This window comes from Pelodiscus sinensis, chromosome 1 (genome assembly GCF_049634645.1).
Source record: "Pelodiscus sinensis isolate JC-2024 chromosome 1, ASM4963464v1, whole genome shotgun sequence".
NCBI classification, from domain to species: Eukaryota; Metazoa; Chordata; order Testudines; family Trionychidae; genus Pelodiscus; species Pelodiscus sinensis.
In genome coordinates, this window is record NC_134711.1 from 308685594 (window position 1) to 308710603 (window position 25010).

The 25010-nt window shown below is 42.1% G+C and overlaps 1 protein-coding gene across 1 annotated transcript in view; it reads right to left on the bottom strand.

Annotated features, from left to right (window-relative positions):
- The window catches only part of TYR (tyrosinase), a 79329-nt gene that overhangs the window by 17528 nt on the left and 36791 nt on the right, over positions 1-25010 (bottom strand). The window contains exon 4 of the mRNA XM_006118374.4: positions 1525-1706. Coding sequence (XP_006118436.2) covers positions 1525-1706 — 182 coding nt within the window. The remainder of the gene's footprint in view (positions 1-1524; positions 1707-25010) is intronic.

The following is a 25010-nucleotide window of genomic DNA, read 5'->3' on the forward strand; positions in this document are numbered from 1 at the left end:
AAAGCTATTAGGGTAAATGTTAGTCTTGCTAAAGTGCCTCTGTTACCTTTGATATATGATTACTGGACTCTTGGCATTTGTAACTGAACAGATACATTCACAAAATGTTTTCTACCAAAAATGGAAAAAGGAAATATTCACCATTCCTACACCATTCCTTGATCTCATTCATTTCTTAATACTTCATAAAAGTTTTGATCTTCTAGCTGTGCCTTGTGTCCCAGGCTTGTATCCCTGATCCACATGTCCCCCACTTTGGTCACATTCAAATCCAGGTCTAATCACTCCAGTGGCCTATCTTGGTAATCACAAAACCAAAGTCCAAGACCTGAATGTTCCTTAGCTCTGGGGAAAGCTTAGGTCTCAAACAAAATGTATCTTTTATATTAGTGAATGCAGATTTTATTGAAGCCTACATTCCTAAGTGGCCCTGGGTTACAGATTAATAGCATTTCTCAACTATGCACATTTAATCTATTTTAAGTAATAAAAAGATTCTCATGTAGCCCTTTAGTTGCATTTCTGTAAAAATGGCCAGTACAAAGCACTTAAGTCCTACTTAAGTTTTATTTTGAAGACTTAAATGGTACATCAGCCATTTGCTAGGGAGAAGTTAGCCTTGATAATTAAGGTAAGAGATTTAAGTTTTCAAGTAGAAAAGGTAGTTTTCCACCTGCCAGTCCTGAAACCTGAGCATGGGATCTGAAATGCCAGCTGGATTCTGTCTCTTTTTCACATTGTCACCACTAATTAAGAATACCTGGTGACAGATTCTGCCCTTAAGTATGTCTGTGCAGTTACATGGGGCCAGAGCCTTGGCTTCTACACATTGGCATTGATCTAAGGAGTGGTGCTAATTTACACCAGGACTGCATCTCGACTGGCAAGTTTTTCAGCAAAAGTGGCTGCCAGCTGTCTACACTGGCCACTTGATTTTGTGCAAAAGCACTGACGTTCTACTGTCCGAAATCAGTGCTTCTTACGCAAATGCTTTGACGTTCCCATTCGGGCAAAAGCCCTTTTCCAGAAATGCTTTTGCACAAAAGGGCCAGTGTAGACAGCTGAAAACTGTTTTGCACAAAAAAGCCCCGATGGCGAAAATGGCGATCGGGGCTTTCTTGCGCAAAACTGCGTCTAGATTGGCACGGACGCTTTTCTGCATTTGCGGAAAATCATGCCAGTCTAGACGTAGCCCAGGGCTTTTGTCTTTTTATTAGGTCTTCAGTGAAACCTGATTTCATCTAGCTGTATTTATTAGTTTTGCACTGCTACAACTGAAAGCCAAACAAGGTCCTGCCATTGGAATTCCCTTAAGAAGTCTGTTGATAATTACCCAGATTCCTATGGCTGCCTGCGTTGGCTGTGCCATACTGACAGATTTTGGTCACTAGCTAATCAGATATGACTCCAAATATTCTCACTGAATAAATGTGATTAGGAAGGAGCCCTTTTTAGTCAGATACTTTGCAGATGTATTCTATATAAAGATAGCACATTCTGAATTTGCTAATCACAGAACATTACCTGGGTCTGCCAGATATTCATAATCATATCCCAGCTCCCTTGATGAAGTAAAAAATTCTCCATTTCTGTAGAGAGGAATAAATGGGACCATGTAATATTCACGATTATGTCCAATGGGTGCATTGGCTGCTGGGTAAACTTCTCGCAGGGGTCTGTGCCTTCTAAGCCACTGTTCAAAAATACTGTAGAAGAAAGAGAGTGTAGGTTAATGCTGGAAATAGACAACAATGCTCCTTTTTGCAACTACGGAGAACTTCGGCAGGCTGATTTGCTGCTACGTTGAACCCTGAGGAATGATTAATACCTGTCCAAAATGAATTTGAGGGTATGTGTAAAATGCTATCAAATCAGCATGGTAGTATTTTATGCCTACTGGGTTTTCAGTTAGTACAGCTGTGAGTACCTGCACAAAGTGTGAGCCAGTGAAGGCTCAAGATTGGTATCTGCAAGGATACTGGTTAGCTTTTATAATTCAGTGACTAATTTATGCAGCAATTATTATAGTGTAATTACAGTGTGGCTGTGCTTTCTGATAGTTAATTACTACTAATTTACATAACTAGAATGTTAACTATGGGACTGAATTAAGCATATTACTGCCCCTTTGATTTCATACTTAATATACATGTTCTTTAGAATCTAGGCACATTAGCTGCATTGCATTCACACTGTAATCAGTCTAAGTAATACTGCCCCTTTGATTTCATACTTAATATACATGTTCTTTAGAATCTAAGCACATTAGCTGCATTGCATTCACACTGTAAACATTTGTTATAGCAGGGTTGTAGCACTATCGTTAAGGCTGAGATTAACTTACTCTTTAACAACTGATTTCTCCAAGTGGTCTAAACATCCACATGCTTACTTAGAATATCTTGAAAACTGCTGGGCAGCATGATGTCTTGGGATAGTGTTAGAGGTGCAGACTAAAGATGGTTTGAACAAGGAATTCTTCACATACCACCCTTTCCTCTCTCAAAATCAGGTGATATCAAAATGGGGTGGTTCTTACAGATCAAGGAGACATGCTGAGGCCACTGTACCGAAGCAGCACCTCTGTACTTTGAGTTGAAATCCTAGTAGCTTTCTGAGACTGTGTTGGACATATTTGTTACTCAGTTCTGTAGGAGCTCCTTCTGGAGTTTATGCTCAGGGTGCAAAGTTTCTGGTAAATGAGCTGATATTTCAAAGTGTTCTGGTTGTCACCTGAATGCTCAGATTTTACTTAACTGAAGTATCATCTAGGGAAATGACACTCAATAAATAGGGGGAGGCCAAAAGCTTGGGGTAACAAGTAGCATTAGGGCATTGGAATCATGTTGCAGGATTCTCATCCATTTCCTGAATCACAGAATCATAGAATACTAGGACTGGAAGGGACCTCGAGAGGTCATCGAGTCCAGTCCCCTGCCCCCATGGCAGGACCAAATACTGTCTAGACCATCCCTGATAGACATTTATCTAACCTACTCTTAAATATCTCCACAGATGGGGATTCTACAACCTCCCTGGGCAATTTATTCCAGTGTTTAACTACCCTGGCAGTTAGGAACTTTTTCCTAATGTCCAACCTAAACCTCCCTTGCTGCAGTTTAAGCCCATTGCTTCTTGTTCTATCCTCAGAGGCCAAGATGAACAAGTTTTCTCCCTCCTCCTTATGACACCCTTTTAGATATCTGAAAATGGCTATCATGTCCCCCTTCAGTCTTCTCTTTTCTAAACTAAACAAACCCAATTCTTTTAGCCTTCCTTCATACGTCATGTTCTCTAGACCTTTAATCATTCTTGTTGCTCTTCTCTGGACCCTCTCTAATTTCTTCACATCTTTCTTGAAATGCGGTGCCCAGAACTGGACACAATACTCCAACTGAGGCCTAACTAGTGCAGAGTAGAGCGGAAGAATGACTTCTCGTGTCTTGCTCACAACACACCTGTTAATGCATCCCAGAATCATGTTTGCTTTTTTTGCAAAAGCATCACACTGCTGACTCATATTCAGCTTGTGGTCCACTATAACCCCTAGATCCCCTTCTGCCATACTCCGTCCTAGACAGTCGCTTCCCATTCTGTATGTGTGAAACTGATTGTTCCTTCCTAAGTGGAGCACTTTACATTTGTCTTTATTAAACTTCATCCTGTTTACCTCAGACCATTTCTCCAATTTGTCCAGATCATTTTGAATTATGACCCTAACCTCCAGAGCAGTTGCAACCCCTCCCAGCTTGGTATCATCTGCAAACTTAATAAGTGTACTTTCTATGCCAATATCTAAATCGTTGATGAAGATATTGAACAGAGCCGGTCCCAAAAGAGACCCCTGTAGAATCCCACTTGTTATACCTTTCCAGCAGGATTGTGAACCATTAATAACTACTCTCTGAGTATGGTTATCCGGCCAGTTATGCACCCACCTTATAGTAGCCCCATCTAAGTTGTATTTGCCTAGTTCATTGATGAGAATATCATGCGAGACCGTATCAAACGCCTTACTAAAGTCTAGGTATACTTAATGGTGAATGGTGGGATGGAATGAAGAAAAACAAGTAGCTGTGACTCTCATCAGTGTCAGCTGACCAAAGGGTTTACTGAGCATCAGGAAAAGTTCTCTTCTAAGGACTGAGTGAGGCTGACATTGACTGATATGATTCCAATACACAGAGCAGTGACTTAAATAAACACGGATATTATTTTCAACTTTCTGTGATTACTTATCTCATCTACACAAACCAAGGGATCACACTTAGTTCCTGGAACCACTATCCCCAAGAATTCTGTCAGATACTAGAAAAAATATAGTCCTTTTTATGGTCCTTTTAAAAACAGTCATAGCAAAGTTCAAGTCATATTTCTTACCTCATGAATTGATATATAAAAATTAAGCAGTGGACAAATTATAGTAACCCCTTACAAACATCCCTCAACCAAAGGGCGGCATTTTTGTAGAACTTTCCAACCTCCTGTTGAAATGAAAATCCCAGTGTCACCTTAATTCTGATGGTTTTCTCCTCCCACCCTAATATTGGTGTGACAGATTAGAAGCAGCAGTATGAGTTATGGTCATTTGTTCAAAGATATCCTCAGATAACCCCCTTCCTTCTCTCCCTGACTAAAGAACTGATTTTAATAATCAGAAAGATCTAAAATCCACAGGCCTTGAAAACTTGTATGCCACAACAAAGGCTAGTATCCAATTTGTGATGCAAATTTGGGGTTATGTGACTAAGGGGGTTCCCAAGAATATAGCCTCCCTATAATAGGAGCATCTTTTAATTTTCAAAATACACTAGAATTACTAGCATAGTGAGATTCTCAGAACATGTATATTTCTAGGTACAAACGGGTATGTTTCTAGTCATTTGGTCAAGAATTCCTTATAAATGGCTCTACAAGTGCCCATTAATGAGCTTATTTCATTATACAAATGGTTCTTAAATGTCTTGATAATTAATATTTAAGAGGTGTTGGGTTTGGCAGTAATGGGGGGAGGGCCGAGGAGGAACAGTATTAAGGGGAATGGGTTAGTTCATACTTAGAACTATTGTGTCAGGCTGCATTCATCTCTGTGGAGTATCTTGATTGGTCTGAGAAGAATGGGTCACTTTACACTGTGCCAAGACTTTGATGCTATTGAAGTTTGTACAGAGCCTCTTCCTCCTACAATTGTTCTTTTGCTGATACGGGTTCTCCTCCATTCTTCCTGCTCCTCGGTGATCATCGATCACCACCTGCCTTCCTCTCTGTAGCCCAACTGAAGGCATGGATGGGCCAAGAGGATGGCAGAGGTTAATAGTTGCATGGCAGTTCCCAGGAAGCCTCCCTCTGCCCCGTATAAGATGATCTGCAGTTATGACTTCCTTACACCCATCACTTCCTCAACATACAAAAGGAGGGAGAATTTCCTGCTTAAAAAAAAGCGGTGTTAAGGTTAACAAGTCTTGTACCTTTCCAGAACAGCAAACGTACCTGCGCTTAACCTTCTAGAAACCCGGAAAGAAAGAGTTTATGTAAGACAAACTTAACCCTCTGAAAACTACGAAATGCAGAATTTCAGTGTTCACTAGCCCCAAGCCTCAGCATGGGAACCTACGCATTAATTCTGCTGAAATCTGGTGCAGGTTTCTGCTCAAAAATTCACAAGATTCTGAGCGATATGGAGAGAAACTGGTCTGTGGCTCCAATCCCTCTTGCTCACCTCGAAGTCCTAGGGAGCTAAGAAGGAGGTCATGCAGTCTTTTGAGGTAGCTTGGTAAGGTACAGAGCCATGGCTCCCTATGCTGTGTGCTTGGGCCTTTTCTGCATATGTGATTCCCCTCTCTGCTGTTCAGCTGTTAATTTCAGTACATTTGGCTTTGTTCTTGAAATCCCTGTCCTGATCTCTGGTGGCCTACACTGCAATAATCTAGTCCCTATCTGTATGCTCACGGGTGGCTTAGGAATATCCTTCAATGGGGAAGGGAGTGAGATATTGCAGGAAGGTCAGATACAAAGGATGGCTGGTCCACCTACTGTGTATGGGAGAGGAGGGCACCTTGCTGGCTTAGAAACTGCTGTTGGAGAGACAAACGTTGGGGACAAGCTCAGGGACAGGTCAATGAATCTATGCTTATGTGGTTTTCGGGCCTGAGACTGGAACCACCTGGAATGTGCAGGGCAGCTGTGAGTCACACTTCAGCCCAGCTATAAGGACTGGTGAGGGGCTATGAAGAGCACTTCATACTCTGACCATTAGTGGGGGATGTGAATTTTAGCTACAGTTTATTTAATCATTACCAGCTCAGGAAAAGGATGTCTCTGGGCTATACCCGCAGCTGAAGTAATCACTGACATGTCTGTACACTACACAAGGATTCTGCGAGCAGGTTGCACTTCTGGTCATTGGAACAAAATGACTAATTCAGAAACATTTTGCTTATGCTGGCAAATTAATGCTCTCTTCCAAGCAGGATCAGGACCTCAGTTCTTTTTTAGGATCAAATGATTTAACAGATGAAGGCATTGCTGTGTTCCTCCACCTTGTCAGCCTCTCCAAAATGAAAATATTAATCTTGATTAAATGCTTAATTTGTGGCTCTCATCTTTAGTTAATTTTGTCAGCCCTGTCCAGAAGAACTCTCTTGACAGAATCATAATGCTCAGCTGAGGCAACCAGACTGATAAATTTGAACAATTCTTTCAACACTTTTATCTTGTATTTAAACGAAATAAAGTTTGAATAGAAACTCTCTGATCAGTTTCAATATTCAGAAATCAGTTTGTTACACTGAGAGGTTCCGTGACCACTAAATAATTGTGCAAAACCATACAGGAAGAATGGCTCTGTGGTTGGAGCACTGGACCGGGCTTGAGAGACCTTGGGTACCTCAGTTGGTTGGAGAACTGGGACACAGAGAAACTGTGAAATGGGATAATAGTACTTCCATGATTCACAGGCCCACCAATGGGGGGACAAAGAGAGCAATCACCCCGGGGCCTGCAGATTCAAAGGGTCCCAGAGCTGCTGCCACTGCTAGTGCCCTGGGCCCCTTTGAATTGCTGCTGGAATGCCAGAGTGCCGCTCCAGATGGATGAGGGCTAGCGGGGAGGCGGGGGGGAGGAAGGGCGGAGGAGAGAGGGAGGCTTATTGCAATCTGGGCAGCACTAAGGGCTGACTGTTCTTGGCCCACCCCTTCTGGGAGTGTAGAGCCACCCCCCTACACACCTTGCCCCACTGCTGACTCATAGAGGTTTTGTGAGGTTCTTATATATGTAGTATTGGAGAATGTCACAGTATCTGTGACATCCCTGTCCTGATCTCCAACTGCCTACACTGCAATAATCTAGTCAGATAGAAGGCAGAAGTGGGAACTAAGACCAGGATTTTCAAAGTTGAGTGATGCAATGGCTGTTTCAGCATATAGGTGCGGTAATCTTTGAATGCTCCACTTGGGATACCTTAATAGTTTGACGTTCAGAATATGCCGAGCAGCTTGGGTCAGAACATCCAGCCTTTGTAAAGTGTCTTGAGTTCAGAATCTAAGTTGTGACTCACTTGAAAACCTTACTCTGACCAATATGCAGTTTCACGACCTCAAGGGGAGATATTCAAAGGAACAACAACTGGCCAACCAATGCATGTGCCTTTGAATATTATTTATATTGTGGTGGCACTTAGGAGCCCTTGTCATGGACTCCATTGTGTTAGGCACAGTCAAAAAGGTGGCCCCTGCCCCAGGGAGAGATCTCCCATTAAATCTATACACTACATTTGCATTTTTCCTTGTTTGACAGTATCTGGTCTGTTATATAGTACAGGCAGTCCCCGGGTTATGTACAAGATAGGGACTGTAGGTTTGTTCTTAAGTTGAATTTGTATGTAAGTCGGAACTGGTACATATTGTAGGGGAAACTCTAGCCAAACATTTTTCCAGAGCTCAGTTTTATTCTCCCACACCTCACTTCCCTCAGTCCTTTATTCTCAAGCTGAGGTGTCTGCTGAGAAAAGCCGCTCCGCGTCTCCCTGGTCTGCTGGCGGGGAAGCAGCTAGTGCGGGGTTGCCTCACCCCGTTTGTAAGTAGGGATCCGATGTAAGTTGGATCCATGTAACCCGGGGACTGCCTGTATAACCAGCAGCAATGTAACCAGAGGCAATGTGGGTCTAGTAGGTAGAGCAGAGAACTGAGAGTCAGGAGACCTAGCTTCTATTTCCTGGTTATGCTAATGACTTTCTGCATGAGCTTGAGCAAATCACTTCACCATGCCTCATTAAAATGATTTAAGATTCTCCAATGATAAGTGCTACACATGTGCAACGTGTTTTTATCGTGGTAGCAAAATAACTGAATTCATGAACAAACATTTAGTACTATTTAAATAATATTAGGAAAAGCTTTCTAACTATTTGGATTGTTGAGTTCTGGCATAGACTTCCAAGGGAGGTTGTGGAATCCCCATCATGGTGGAGTTTTTTGGGGTTTTTTTTTGACAACATGTTGGACAAACACTTATCAGGGATGGTCTAAGACAAGTTAATTTGGTGCTGCCTCAGTGAAGTAGGCTGGACATGATGATCTCTCTAGGTCCCTGTAGTGGAAATGCAGAAGACGATTGTGAGGTCGAGGAAATTAGGTGGTGTACCACAATCATTCCTTTTGTGCCTGCATTTTCTTATAGGCCTGGATGCTCTAGGCAGCCATTTGTGCTTTTTGCTGCTTATTATTCTTTTATTATTCACAAAGAGTTAGCCATTTGCTCAAGATGGTACAGTGTAGGAATGCACTGTTGACTTTCAACAAGTTCTGGGACAGGTCCCAAGGACATGCACCTGGTACAGGAGTCCAGGAGGGCTTGGGAAGATCACATAGCTATCTTCGCTGAATGTTTCCCACCTGATAATGCTAATTAGTTGGCCTGAGAAAATATGCAAAGTATCAACAAGCAAATTATTGGATTTGGGAAAATATGCAATGTATCAACAATTTGTTAGGTTCTCAAAACAACAGGTGTGATTACGGTAGATCCAACAGTATATAAGTGCTGGAGATAGTCCCAACATTGGAACCTTCGCGTAGACTAAAGCTGCAGAAGATGCTACTCACTGGTCACTGAGGTCCGTCTGCTGTCCTTCTTCAGGGGGTTCCCGGCAGCAGAAGGGACGTAGGCATTGCATTTTATCCTGAGGTTTGCTTAGGCTTAATGAGTACTGTATTGTATTTTCTTAATAAGTATTGTATTTTATTCTAAGATTTGCTTTATTGTACTTTACTCTAATATTAAGCATTGTATTTTATCCTAATATTTGTGTAGTAAAATCTTTAAGCCTTCACCCAAGTTGTGTGTTTATTGCCTCGGAATCCTTCAAGGGAAGAACCATTGCCTCTTGGCAATACATCCCTTCCAGCATGATATTTCTAAGCTCCTATTCTGAACTGTGCCACAGAGCCTCTCTGTGACTTTCAGCAAGGTCACTTAACATCCTGGGGCTTCAGCATCTCCAGGTGAAAGGAGTGGTAAAAGATTCTTCAGGATGAAAGATAATGAAGACTCTTACTAGGTTGACATGTCAGTTATTTGAATTTTCATGCATGGTTGTGTTCTGTTGAAATGTAGTTTGCTTTTGCAAAGAGCTTTGATATAGTAAGTTGGAAGGGGCAGACCTTGCCTGTACAAAGAAAATTAAACCCATCCATAAAAAAGCACGAATATAACATTTCCCTGTGATTACATATCAGATGGATTTAAATTTTTTCCTCAGAGCACTGTTCAATACATACCCGATTATACAAAATTAACTTAAATGAGTTTTGGTGGAAAATTAATTTTAAAATGTTTGATTGGGAGGGGGAATGAGAGTAATTTGATAGTGATTAAAAAAAGCCACCAAAATAAAATGGCTGGATATGTATTGTTCTATGAATAATAAATGCAGCACAGATTATGGCTAATGAAGTGATAATTCAAGAAAATGAATGAATGTGTGATAAAAGCAGTCAGATTTGCTGCCAGTGAGATAGCATAAACTGCACTGCTGCATGTAATTTCATATAGTGTTAAATAATATGCTCTCCTAGATGGAACACAGTGTGCACAAGAACATAGTGTGTACAAGCAGAGAATCTAAAAATCTCGAACGAGGGATGGAGAGTAACTCTCCATCACTGTACATTTTAACATCAAGGCTGGATAAGATGTCCTCCAATTTAAGCACAGCTAATGGCCTTGAAGCTGAAACAAATTCAGGTAAGTACAATGGACTGTGTTATGCAGGCTGGTTTTCATCCTTTTTCATTTGTGGACCCCATTCATATTTTTGAAAAGCTTTTGGAAATTCAACCTGTGATCTCTGAATTCCTATGCTAGAAATCCTAGACTGGCAACTGTCTGAATAGAATCTAGCCATAAATGTTGCATGTGTTCAGCTCAAAGTTTGATGGTGGGTTTCTATGCTAAAGACAACACTTGTGAGTTTTGAGCTGTAGGTTTTCTGGGCTCTGAAACTTTATTTTCATAGTCACCTGTTGCAGACCCTGTAGGCATAGTGTGCAGACCCCAGATTAAAAATCATGGAACTAGAGTATCACAACAGTTTCTTCTGGCCTTGAAATCTATGAATCTACAAAAGTTTCATCTCTCTCAGCAGTTTTACAGCAATGCAACACTATAGACATATAGCAAAACAGATTCATCATGAATGGTTTATTTTCCTTTGAAATTTACAGCTTTTTATTTTTTCTAAAAAGGAAAGGAAAATGAAAACAAATGGAGGGAGAATTTTACTACAGTCCAGTTATGGCAAGCACCGTATTGCTATTTAAAAAGTTAGCACTAGTCAGATACTACAAAGTCACCACAAGCCTTTCTTATTTACACTGCAATCAGAGATGAACTGCAGCACATGTGAACACACCTGAGCCAGCTTTGATCTAACTAGCTCATATACCAACAGTAGTGAAGCTGCAACAATAGAGACAGTGTAAATCTGGCCAGGTCACAGTGCTCGTGCTGCATCCTCCTGTGTTTCCATGACTTCACTACTATCATTATTCAAGCCAGTTACAGCAAAGCTAGCTCAGGTATGGCTACATGGGCTGCGGTCATATCCCTGAAAACAGACTGAATGTATTCTATGCACTGGGGGAAACTGGTATCTCAGATATCACTGAGTTATAAGGGTTGGAGAATGCAGATTTTTAAAATTTGAACCACTTCATACTGCAGTGGCTATTGAGCACCTTGGGGACTCTCAGGCTGGTTGTAGACAGTTTACAGAACATAAGATGAGAGCATGATTAAAAAGTAAAACATTGCACATGGCTATTGTTAGAATAAACAGCTGAGGTTTATAGTATGGCAGAACAGAAGATTTTTTAAAAACATGTACTGGACAAAAAGTACAAATATTAGATTTCTAGACCACACATAGTAATATGGTACTAAATCACAGAATCATAGAACTGGAAAGGACATCCAGAGGTCATCAAATCCAGTCCCCGGTACTCACGGCACCATCTAGACCGCCCCAGGAAGGCGTCTGTCTAACCTGCTCTTAAAAATCTCCAATTATCTTCAATCTCCCTAAACAATGTATTCCAGTGCTTAACCACTCTAACAAAGTTTTTCCCTAATAGCCAACCTAACCTTCTCTTGCTGCAATTTAAACCTATTGCTTCTTGTCCTATCCTCAGAGGTTAAGGAGAATAATTTTTCCTCCTCCTCCTTGTAACAACCTGAGAACTATTATCATATCCCCTATCAGTCTTCTCTTTTCTAGATTAAACACACCCAATTCTTTCAACCTGCTCTCATAGATCATGTTTTCTAGATCTTTAATAAATTTTGTTGCTCTTCTCTGGACTTTCTCCAATTTGTCCATCTCTTTCCTGAAATGTGGTACCCAGAACTAGATACAATAATCCAGCTGAAGCCTAATCACTGAGGAGTAGAGTGGGAAAATTATTTCTTGTGTCTTGCTTCCAAAGCTCCTGGTAATGCATCCTGGAATGATGTTTGTATTTCTGTTACCATGGTACACTGTTGACTCATATTTAACTTGTGGTCCACTATGACCCCTAGATCTCTTTCCACAATACTCCTTCTTAGGCTGTCATTTCCCATTTTGTATGTATATAATAGATGGTTTCTTCATAAATGGAGAACTTTCCATTTGTCCTTATTGAATTTCATCTTATTTACCTCAGACCATTTCTCCACATCATTCTGAATTTTCAACCTACCCTACAAAATATTTGCAGCTCTCTCAGCTTGGTATAATTCACAAATTTTATAAGCATTCTCTCTATGCCTTTATGTACATCGTTGGTGAAGCTGTTCAACAGAACCGGTCCCAGAACTGATCCCCACCAAATCCCACTCATTATGCTTTTCTAGCATGATTGTGAAACATTGATAACCACTCTCTGGGAATGGTTATTCAACCATTTAGGTTGTATTTCCTTAGTTTGTTAATGAAAAGGTCAGTATCAAAAGCTTTATAAAAGTCTAGATATACCATATCTAACTTGTCTAAGTAATTTTTAACTTGTTCTTTCCCTATTTTAGCTTCTGATTTTTAAGAGATAATAGCTAATGGCTCAAATGCCTCCTCTATCAACTCCTTGAGTATTCTAGGATGCATTTAATCAGGCCCTGGTGATTTGAAGATGTAGTAAGATGAGGGCATAAGATATAAGGACAAGCCTAGTCTGAGGCCTAGCTGACAATGAACAAAACATGGCGAACATAAAGCAAAGCTAAGGAGACCTAAACCCATATTGCACAGGCCTCAGAACTCAGATCAAGACCTCCCAGGGTATGTCTACACTGCCACCCTAGTTCGAACTAGGGTGGCTAACGTAGGCATTCAAACTTGCAAATGAAGCCTGGGATTTAAATATCCCAGGCTTCATTTGCATGTTCCCAGGTGCCACCATTTTTAAATGTTCGAACTACCTGCCTGCGGCTACACACGGCATAGACTAGGTAGTTTGAATTAAAGCTCCTAATTCAAACTACCGTTAAACCTCCATGCAGGTCCACCTGTTTGGGAATCTCCCTAACATTCTCAGCCGTGAAGGCTGAAACAAAGAAATCATTTAGTTTCTCCACAATGGCTTTATCGTCCTTGATTTCTCCTTTTGTATCTCGATCGTCTAGGGGACCCACTGGTTTTTTAGCAAGCTTCCTGCTTCTAATGTATTTTAAAAAAATTTTGCTATTGCTTTTTGAGTTTTTAGCTAGCTGTTCCTCAAAATCTTTTTTTGCTTTTCTTATTACATTTTTACTCTTGATTTGACAGTGTTAATGTTCCTTTCTATTTATCTCACTAGGATTGGACTTTCACTTCCTGAAAGATGCCTTTTTGTCCCTCACTGCTTCTTTTACGTGGTGGTTAAGCCACGATGACTCTTTTTTAGGTCTCTTACTATGTATTTTAATTTGGGGTATACATTTAAGTTGGACCTCTATTATGGTGTCTTTAAAAAGTTTCCATGCAGCTTGCAGGGATTTGGCTCTTGTCACTGTGCCTTTTAATTTCTGTTTAACTAACCTCCTCATTTTTGCATAGTTCCCCCTTTTGAAATTAAATGCCAGAGTGCTGGACTGCTGAGGTGTTTTTTTCCACCACAGGAATGTTAAATGTTATTATACTATGGTCACTATTCCCAAGCGGTCCTGTAATAGTTATCTCCTCCTGATCCTGTGCTCCACTCAGGATCGAGAATTGCCTCTCCCCTTGTGGGTTCCTGTACTAGCTGCTCCAAGAAACAGTCATTTAAGTCATTGAGAAATTTTATCTCCGCTTCTCTTCCTGAGGTGACATGTACCCAGTCAATATGAGGATAATTAAAATCCCCCATTATTATAGAGTTTTTTATTTTGGTAGCCTCTCTAATCTCCCTTAGCATTTCAATGTCAGTATCACTGTCCTGGTCAGGTGGCTGATAATATATCCCTACTGCTAAATTCTTATTATTGGAGCATGGAATTACTATCCATAGTGATTCTATTGACTATATTGATTCATTTAAGATTTTTATTTCATTTGATTCTACATTATCTTTCACATACAGTGCCACTCCACCACTCACATGGCCTGCTCTATTCTTCGGATATATTTTATATCCCGGTATGATTGTGTCCCACAGATTTTCCTCATTCTACCAGGTTTCAGTGATGCCTATTATGTCAATCTCTTCCTTTAATATGAGATATTCTAATTCACCCATCTCCTTAGTCAGACTCCTAGCATTTGTGTAGAAGCACTTTAAAAAATTGCCACTATTTATTTGTCTGCCCTTCCCTGATGTATTGGATTCCTTTAAAAGTGGTTGTTTGTCTGCTCTGGCCCATTGTTTGTCCTCTCCCCTCTTCTCTTTCTGATTACAGCCTAGAGAATCTCTATCAATGGATTCTCCTTTAAGAGAAGTCTCCATCCAATTTATGTGCTTCTCCGCACCAATCTTAGTTTAAAAACTGCTCTACAGCCTTTTTAATGTTTAGTGCCAGCATTCTGGTTCCACCCTGGTTTAGGTGGGGCCCATCCTTCCTGTATAGGCTCCCCCTTTCCCAAAAGTGTCCCCAGTTCCTAATAAATCTAAACCCCTCCTCCCTACACTCTCGTCTCATTCACGCATTGAGACTCTGAAGCTCTGTCTGCCTACCTGGCCCTGCGCGTGGAACTAGAAGCATTTCCGAGAATGCCATCATTGAGGTCCTTGATTTCAGTCTTTTTCCTAGCAACCTAAATTTGGCCTCCAGGACATCTCTACTACCCTTTCCTATGTCATTTGTACCTACATGTACCACAACCACCGGCTCCTCCCCAGCACTACACATGAGTCTATCTTGATGCATCGAGAGATCCACAACCTTTGCACCAGGCAGGCAAGTGACCATACGGTTTTCCCGATCATCACAAACCCAACTCTCTATGTTTCTAACTATTGAATCACCCACTACTAATGCCTGCCTCTTCCTAACAACTGGTGTTCCCTCCCCCTCAGAGGTATCCTCAGTACAAAAGGATACCGCAACCTCCTTTGGAAGGAGGGTCCCAACTATGGGATGGTTTCCCTCTGCTCCCATTGAATGCTCTGTTCCCCTGAGACTTTCATCCTCCTTAAGAGCACTGGGGCTCTCAGACTGGAGGTGGGACAGTACTACAGTGTCCTGGAAAACCCCATCAACATAGCTCTCTACCTCCCTCAGCTCCTCCAGTTCAGCCACCTTAGCTGCCAAAGCTTGAACTCGATCTCTGAGGATCAGGAACTCCTTGCAACGGTGCACACATATGCCACTCGCCCACAGGGCAGGTAATCATACATATTACACTCGATGCAATAAACAGGATAGCCCCCACTCTGCTGCTGGGCTTCTGTCTGCATTTTTTCCTATGAATGAGTTTGATTGATAAGGTTTTGAGTTAAAATAGGAAGTTTTTATTAAAACCTTTAACTAAACTTTAAAGACTGGCAAGAGGACCTTGGCTCCTTCCCACTCCCCTTCCAAACTCCCTCTCAAAAATCCCCGTTTGCTGTTCCGGGTAGCTGACTCATGGGTTTATAAAGCCCTGGCCTGCCTGGTAGCCCAACCCCTTGACTAAGGCTCAGCCAATTAACAGAGGCTTCTAGATTTCAAACCTTTAGAAGCTCACAGCTTCCATTTGGAAAAGGTTGAGTTTGTCAGGTTTGGTGAACACACATTTGTTAGACCTGAGCTAAACTACTTTTCCTACTCAAGACATTTTTTTAAACTGGTCAAAGCCAGCAATTTCTCCCTGAAGTGTAGGAGGAGATTGTACTCCTTGATATAGATACCACCATGAGTGTCCTTCTCTTCTCATTTTCAAGATGCTGTAACTCTGTTTGCTTAAGTAGTTGTTCTTAATTTATACCAGTTCCAATGGCTATGTCTGCACAACTAGACAACCGTGGCTGACTCATGATAGCTGAATTGGGATTGTGGGCCTTGGGTTGTGGTACTGTTTTATTGCTGTGTAGATTTCTGGCTCAGGCTGGGGAGGGAGGGGCCCAGAGCTCAGGTTCCAGCCCAAGCCTTGAAGCCTACAAATCGGCCCCACAAGCCTGAGTTAAGTGTCATGGGCCAATCATAGGTTTGCTTTGCTGAGTAGACATACTCAATAGGGTTAGAATTGTGTCCTGCTATTGTATGTAGAAGACAAACTACATACAAGGTGGACTATGACATCCCATGCTCTCCAAAAGAAGAAAAATAAGGATTTATAAATGCACTAATGTGTTGCACAAATACACTGTTAATTTAAGAACCATCCTCTGAAAGGTCTTATAGCTCTTAGATTCCCCCATAGCCACATTTTATATCTAGGGGGGATGGAGAGAGAGGAGGGGAAATCACTTGAAATAAGAGATGGTACAAATGCCAGCTGCTCCAAAGTTTAATAACCAGCTTTCTCTGAAGAGAAAGATAACAGTATATCGTTCAAATAGATTAAAATAGACTACTATAGAGGTTTCTGGATTGCCTGTATGGATCGTAGTTCTGTGCTCTGTAATTCATTTCTTTTGAGATTGTCATTATAAAGGTGCATGAGGACCCGTAAGCTTATAAATCACAACTATGGCAGCAAAACGATTATTTCTTTTTGCTGAATAGCTGCTGCCTGCAGGTGGGTGAGAAAAATACTATGTTTTCCGAGATTTTTATAGTTAGAACAATTATGGCAGCTATTACTACCAAGGTGCTATGGGAAAGAAATTCAGGGTCACATTGGTTGTCTTCATTAGACTTTGCTTGGATCAATTGTACTGTGGAGAGGGCTCACTTCTCGGCTCACAATGAGATTTCTCTCAACAGAGTTTGAGGGCAAAATAATCTTTTCTTTTAAAAAGCACTAATTGTTTGCATAATATGTACCACGGACAGTAATTCATTGTATAACTGCCCCCGCTGGTTCAGAATATAGGCACACCTTTTGTAGTAATGTTATGCAACATTCGCTCACGTGGACTCACTCGTTTGAGGAAGAGCTCACCAGTTTACAAATTTTTAAGGCCAGAAGGGCAATTCTGACTTCCCACATCACACAGCCACAGGAACTCACCCTGCCTTTAGTTTGACACTGTAAATTGGGATGAAGAGAAGGGCCAAGTGGTTACGGTACTAGTCTTTGATTTGCAAGACTGGATGAAATTCTCAGTTCTGTGTGACCACGGGCAAGCCACTTAATTACCTTGTGCTTCAGTTCCCCATTTCTGAATGGACAGTAAAAGCACTGCTCTCCCTTCTGGGGGTGTTCTGAGGATAAATACATTAAGGATTGTGAGATGCTCAGAGATAGTAATAATGGAGGCCATCCAAGTACCTTATCCAAATACAGTAATCAGTTATCAAGTGAAAACAGAAGTAACCAATCAGACAGTAGCAAAAACCAAACCATCATCATATTTCCATTATGGCTTGGGCATTTAGAGCAGTGATGAAGCTCCTCCACTCCTGTCAGGCAAGTCTTTCTATGGTTCGCCATCTGTGCTCCTGGTTTTTCAGTTTGGCTTTCACAGCCCCTTGCCATGTTGCCCAGACAGCCTCATTTTCACTTCCCTTCACATGCCCATCTTATTGCTACTCTGGGATTGAAAGTACCCTGCTTTGATAAATCTTGAGTTTGTTTTTGGTCCTGTATTTTGATGATTTCCAGACTATGTATAAGATTCTGAACTTGTTCCTGGCTTTATTGATTTTCTTTCTGTCCTGGTGATGGTAAGGTAATATAAAAGGTCATGACATCTGTCTTATTGTGGTTGATTTTCAATCCAATTTGCTAGCTGAATGCACCGAGTCAAGTTCTTTTTTGCTTGTATAAAGAGTTGGGTATGTGATAGGGTCACAAGATCATCTGCAAAGTCCAGGTCTTCAAGGGATGAGAAGCATGTCTTTATAATGCCTTCTGGTATAACTTTCATTGTACTCTGCATTACTCAGTCAATGGCAATGTTGAAGAGGTTTGCAGACATGACACATTCCAGACTTACTCCTGTTTTTACTTCAAAACTGAGCTCACTGTGATCAACATTGTTTGTAAAAGTTCAAAAAGAAGATTTAGACTATGTTGATTATATGGAGAGGGATTCCATATGTTCACAGAATGCACCAAAGTCTTATTCTGTGACTTTTATGAAAATCCTTCTCAAGGTCTATGAATTTTATGTAGAATTTCCATTGCCATTTTAAGCATTGTTCTATTATGTTTCATACAGTGAAGATCTAGTCTGTACATCCACACCCTTTTGAAAGCTGGTTCGCTCTTTTCGGAGAATGTATGATATGCCCTGGACTATGATCTTACATATTACCTTGCTTGGCACATATAAAAGTGTGCTATCACACCAGTTATTACAATCACTGAGGGTTCCTATCTTTGGTGTTTTCACTATCATCCCATTGGTCCACTCATCTGGCACTTTTTCTCTTCCAGACTGATGTAAATATAGGGGCCAGGATAGATGCTGCTGAGTCAGGGTATACCTTAAACAATTCTGCATTGAAGTAATCCTTTCCAGAACTTTCCCATTTTTAAAGAATTTGATTAACTGAATGATCTCTTCCTTAGTTGTGGTGTCTATGTTGATATTAGGATTAGGGTTGTTAAAATGCAGGTAATTGGGTAACCATATAACCGCTGAAAATGTCAGTGGTTACATGCACCTGCAGAGTGGGCCAGCAGCCAGTTCCCTGGGAGACGGTGTGCACCAGGAGTCGGCTTTTAAGTCAGCTTCCCATGCATACCAGCTCCTGCCTGCTGGTCTTCCTTCCAAGGAACTGGCTGCCTCCCTGCTCCGTTGCATCTGATACAGAGCCAGCAGCGTGGGATGGCAGCCAGCTGCCAGATTATCAATACAATATCATTTGTCTGCTCTCACAAGGCATTTGACCTCCTCATGTGCCTTATTCTACTGCTCAGGGTATTTGTTATTTAGCTTCTGGGATTTTGTGGCTAAAACATTTTTTGGGGGCTTTTCTAGTTTTTTCAGGGCTTATCTATGTCAGTCTATGTGCTGCGTGTAGTCCATTCCCTGCTTCTCTTCTATCTGTAGCCTGGACAGCCTTCATTGCTCTATTTATAACATGCCATCATTTTGTCCTACGTTTTGTTGAGCTCCTCATCTGCATTCCCTTCCTCTTCGTTAAGGTCTACAAATCCCTGAAACCTATTCTTTAACTGCAGAACTAGTACTTTCTGTATTTCAGGGGATTTTAGCATGTCAATGTCATAATGTTTATGTCTCTTGTTTGGTTGACCCACACTTCCCAGTTTTAGCTTGATGGAGTGCTGTCCACAAGGTGATGGTTGCTGCCAACATTGGCATCTCTTCTCGGTTTCCCATCTGTCAGTGAGTCAGGCCATTGATCATCATATAGTCAATTGATTTCTTCTTGCTACCCTTTAGAGAACACGGCATTAGCTTGTGGATTTCACAGTGTTGAAACAGGGCTCTGCTGAAGAATCAATCATTCATATTGAAGAAATCAACAAGACTCTGCATTTTCATTCACGGTGTCACACCCATGTCTTCCCATTACACTGTTGTTGTTTGTGATGTCTTTAGTGACTTTAGCATTCAGGCCTCCCATGATGCTAGTTAGGTCACGGTGCTCTCTTTAACTCTGCCGACAACCTAAGGTAAAATTTGTCTTTTACTTCTTCATCACTGTCACTTGCCAGAGCATAGCACTGAATCAGGGTGTTTCCCTTTCAGTTTAGCTCTCATAAATCTGCTGCTGAAGGACTTCCATTCTGTCAGGGAATGCTCCTCACTCCTGCTGTTGTCCAGCATTCCATTCAGAATACAGCAAAGTTTCTCCCAAAGCTGCCATTAGTCGTCCTGATCCCATCCATCTCCTCTCACTTTCACCCAGGATGTGTAAGATGTAGCATATAATCTCTGCTGTGACCTTAGCTAGCTTCCCTTTTGTACCTTGTCCATACTTTCCAAAAAACAAGTGTTGGCTTTCACCACTGACAGTCATACGGAGACTGACAGTCATGGACTCCTGAAGGCCATCACACATAGTAATGGTCAATTTCTCCATGCTGTTTCTATAACATTTTGGTTTTTTACAGCATAGGATAGTTAGCTCTGTGCCTAACCTGCACTGAACCCTGGAGGACTTGGGTGCATATTTTGTCCATCCCCTCCTCCACAGACCAATCCAGCATGGCTGAACCTGCCAGGCACTAAAAGTTCCACCAGCATAGACACTGACACAGACACAACCAACCAAATACTGTACTTTGCCTATATTGCATCTGTAAGGTAGGTACAACTGGGCTGCCTATCTCACTCTCTACCTGAACCCCACGCCATTGCATGGAGCATTGCATGGAGCATATTCACTTGCAGAAATATGCTGGGGATCCCAGCCCCTGATAGTTAGAACCAGCCAGCAGAGCAGAAGTAGAGCTGAAGTCTGTACAGCTTTCATCCTGGGAAGAGGATATTCTGTCTCTCCGCCCCATCTCTGTTTTCACACACACACCTCTCTTCTGGGAGGCAGACAAGCTTGGAAACTCACACAGGGGGCTGAGTAGGGAGCTCATCTGTTGCTGAAACCTGGCTTGGAGTGTCAGCTCCTGGGTATGGAGCCTGAACTACTTTTTGTTCAGTTACAAACATTCCAGAGTTATGGACAACCTCCATTCCCCTGGTGTCTGTAACTCCAAGGTTCTACTGTAGTATAGTGGGCCCAAAGATCAGTAGTTAAGCATATGATTTACCTCTCAAGACCTTAGCATACTGGGGCATTTTGGGAGAGGCACACTGCCCTCTCTCAGCTCCTCTGGGACAGCACAGCCAGCCCACAAATCAGAGCTATTTCATAAAAGCCACAACCCAGTTTGCTTCAGTGTAGATAGTGCACTCAGCTCTGTCTGAGAACCCAAAAGGAGACCATCTCTTTCCAAAGAGTTCACAGTCTCAGACACAAACTCAGAGTGGAGAGGTGACATTGTGAGACCCACATGAGGGAGGGAAACCTTGAACATGACTGACGGGATTCTGATAATGAAGACAGAGGCTGGCATGCTATGCGTTAGATGTGATTAATCAGCACTTGGAGCTAATGGGGTGTAGCATTCCCCTTAGCCACTGTAACTTTTAGAAACCATACTTTCAAAAAATTGCTGAGACTAAACTCCTTATAAGATTGTTACCCTATCACCAATTATTATACATGATTGTACCAGCCTCCAGTACTTTGAAAGCTCCTAACCAAGCCCTCCTCTGGCCCATCCTGACTATGCTCACTTTGGTTCCTGTGATGTCCTGCTTTGTAGCATAATGCTGGGTTTTGCAACATGGTGGCTTTCAGCACAGCAGTGGCTGCTAATAAAGAAGGTTTGTTGTTCATCTGAGAAGCACGAGGCATGTACATTGATGCCTCCTGCTGTCCAACACATTTCCATGCTGCAGAGCTTCCCGCTGGATGTGCATGGTGCATGCTCACGCTGACACACTTCTCAGCATGGGTTCTGTAATGTATGCAAAGGAGAGAGAGGCAGAAAATCTGACAGGCAGCTGCCAACATGGAAGCATTGTGAAAAATGTAATTAATCTGTATGTGGGCTTTGAGAATAGGGAAATATCCTGAGACTGCTTCACAGCCTAGGACATCTTTGAGCACAGAATTGTATCTCTCTACTATTCTTTTAGAGAGAGGCTAAGGGAGTTAGACACCAAAGTCACAGGTGTCTGACTCCTTTAAGCATGTTTGAAAATCATAGTGTTAATGTATTTTCATATTGGCAATTAGTGTATTGTTATTTGTATTACAATAGTACCCCAATTGAGATTGGGGGCACCGTTATGGAAGGCACTGTACAGCCACATGGCAAGAGACAGCTCCTTCCCTGAAGAGTTCAGGATCTAAACAGACAAGGGTGGAATGTGAAACAGAGGCACACGGACATGAAGAGACTTACCTAAAGTCACCCAGTGCCTGAAATGGGGATATTACTCAGGTTTGCTGACTCACAGTTTCCTATAGCCCAGTTCAATCAGTTCTACATAAAGGGAAAGTGTTCTGTAGTATTAACCAGATGCAAGATTGTGCAGGAGTTGTGAAGGGAAACTGTGTGATCTTTATCAACCCCCAGAAAAAAGGTACAATTGAATATTGTTACCCCTTTTGAGCTGTTAGCTAATATCCTTAGACTTGCTGGTTGTTTCCTTTAGGGAGAGAAGTTGATGAATTAGACAGGTTTATTGACAGAGTGTACACAAAGTCCTGGTTTCCCTCCACATAGGAGTAAAACAAGGAGATGCCTTATTCAGTATTCCACACCTCTTTTTCCAGCTAGCATAACAACCCCAAAATATTCTCCACAACCTTTTCTCAAGGTCATGCTACAAGTGTTATTCTGGCTGTCCTTGGTTTCTGGCTACCTTTTCTGCTTGTATGGTGTCTCTTGGCTGCTTTTTTGTCTGTCTGTCACACATTCACAAATGCACATACTGGTCTCTCTCTCACACAAAAATTCACACTGCATGCTCTCTCTCTCTCCCTCTCTCTCTCACACACTCCACCAAAAGAATTTCCATCTTTTCTTGCATTTGCATTTGGTCTCCAGTGATACCCCTCCACCTACAGACTCAGTTTCTGACTGGCCTTACATGTGATATAAGTGGATCTGGTTAGTGGATCTAATTATTTGAACAATTATCTCACTTCAAACAGGATTTATCCTGAGTGAAAGGCAGCTTTTACATCTACCAGTTTCAGAGAGAGTTCATGCAACTCCTTGCATGATGATACTGCATATCATCATCGTGCGGAAAATAGGTATAGAATGAAACAGCAGTTGGAAATACTAGGGGCTATATTGTTGTGGATTGTCATAGTCCTAACCTGGGTACCACACAGAAAGGACCTAATGACAGTTCTTGTATCACTCTTACAAGTGTAACCTTCTCTTTCCTCCCTGGGTAACTCAGGAGCAGGCAATGCTCACACGTGTGCCTGGTTGCCTGATGATTTTAACATAAAAGGAGATCCTGAGTACCCCAGTGGCACTGTTGTTTAGTTGGGGGATTCTCTATCCACCCTCTGGCTGCAGTCCCTTGCTCTTAAAAGAATATACAATGGTGGTGCCTCCACCTGGCTGGCCCGCTACACTCTTAATGGTATGCCTTGGGAGCCTCCAGGAATAAAATTATTCCAGTAATAATCTGGATCTAACTCTGAAACAACAATTATAAATAATATACATCTAACTGAGTAAACTAGAATTAACACACCTTTACTTAACAGCTTAAAGAAACAGGGTTTAACACATTAAAAGTGAATACAATCAATTAATGAAATACACAGAAATAAAGGGAATTTATCTAATTGGCATTTACCCTGCCAGCATGTATCCCACCCCAGAGTGTGCAATCCTCTGATTCAGAGTCCCAGACACTTGCTTGCATGGGTGCTTGAAGGTCTGCAGCTGTAGTGGAGACAGCACTGTGCAGGTTGTGTGTGTGTCAGTCCAGTCAAGCAGCCAGCTGCACAATCTCTCTGCCACTGGAGCAGGCCCCACCAAATGCCAGCAGCTCTGCAGGCCCAGGAAAAGAGTTCACGAGGCCCAAAGTGGCACACTGACAGTGTGGATGCCATGGTGCAGGCGGAGCCACAGGGAGTGGGACCAGGGAAGGAACTGCCCCCATCCCCTCCATCCTGCTGCAGTGGCAAAACCAGGAAGCTCCCCTTCCAGCCCCACCTGCCCGCAAGCTCCAGGTGAGTTTTGCTCAAGTCATAGGAGCTGAGCCAGCCCAGCCCAGCCCAGACTCGCTCACCTGGGCTGGGTTGGGCAGGAGAGGGCCAGGAGCAGCAGATAGATGGGGAGGCATGTCCCAGGCTGTGGAAGCAGACCCCAAGCCTGGGTCCCCACTGGGCAGCATCGGAGCAGCTGAGTCCAATCACCGCTGCTACTGTGGGAGCTAGTACCCGTATCCACAAGACTTACTGTCCTATCAAGGAAAGCTATCAGATTGGTTTGACATGATTTGTTCTTTACAAATCCATGCTGGCTGTTCCCTATCATCTTGCCACCTTCCAAGTGTTTACAGATGATTTCCTTAATTACTTGCTCCATTATCTTCCCTGGCACAGAAGTTAAACTAGTTGGTCTGTAGTTTCCTGGGTTGTTCTTATTTTCCTTTTTATAAATGGGCACTATATTTGCCCTTTTCCAGTCTTCTGGAATCTCTCCTGTCTCCCATGATTTTCCAAAGAAGATTGCTAGAGGCTCAGATACCTCCTCTATTAGCCTCTTGAGTATTCTAGGATTCATTTCATCAGGCCCTGGTGACTTGCAGGCATCCAACTTTTCTAGGTGATTTTTAACTTGTTCTTTTTTTATTTTATCTTCTAAACCTACCCCCTTCCCACTAGCATTCACTATGTTAGGCATTCCTTCAGACTTCTCGGTGAAGACTGAAACAAAGTAGTCATGAAGCATCTGTGCCATTTCCGTTTCCTGTTACTGTTTCTCCCTCCTCACTGACCAGTGGGCCTACCCTGTCCTTGGTCTTCCTCTTGCTTCTAATGTATTTATAAAAAGTCTTCGTTTCCCTTTATTCCCGTAGCTAGTTTGAGCTCATTTTGTGCCTTTGCCTTTCTAATCTTGCCCCTACATTCCTGTGTTGTTTGCCTTCATTCATCCTTTGTAATTTGTCCTACTTCCTATTTTTTATAGGACTCCTTTTTTAGATCATGCAAGATCTTGTGGTTAAGCACTTAATGCAACTGTGCCTGGCCCTTCTGCTGGGGGCAAGTAGAGGAGACACTTCAGTGATGAATGAGCTGGGAAGAGACTACTGCTAACCCTCCCAGATGCAGACAGACCAGGATCTTGGGTTGACAAATCCTTGATGTGAAATATTATGAGTTTACTCTGATTGTGGATGGTAGTGCATTATTAATGGCTGCCTCTTGACCTGCCTTTGTCTAGCAGATCTAACATGACTCCAAGGCACAGTTCATGCAAT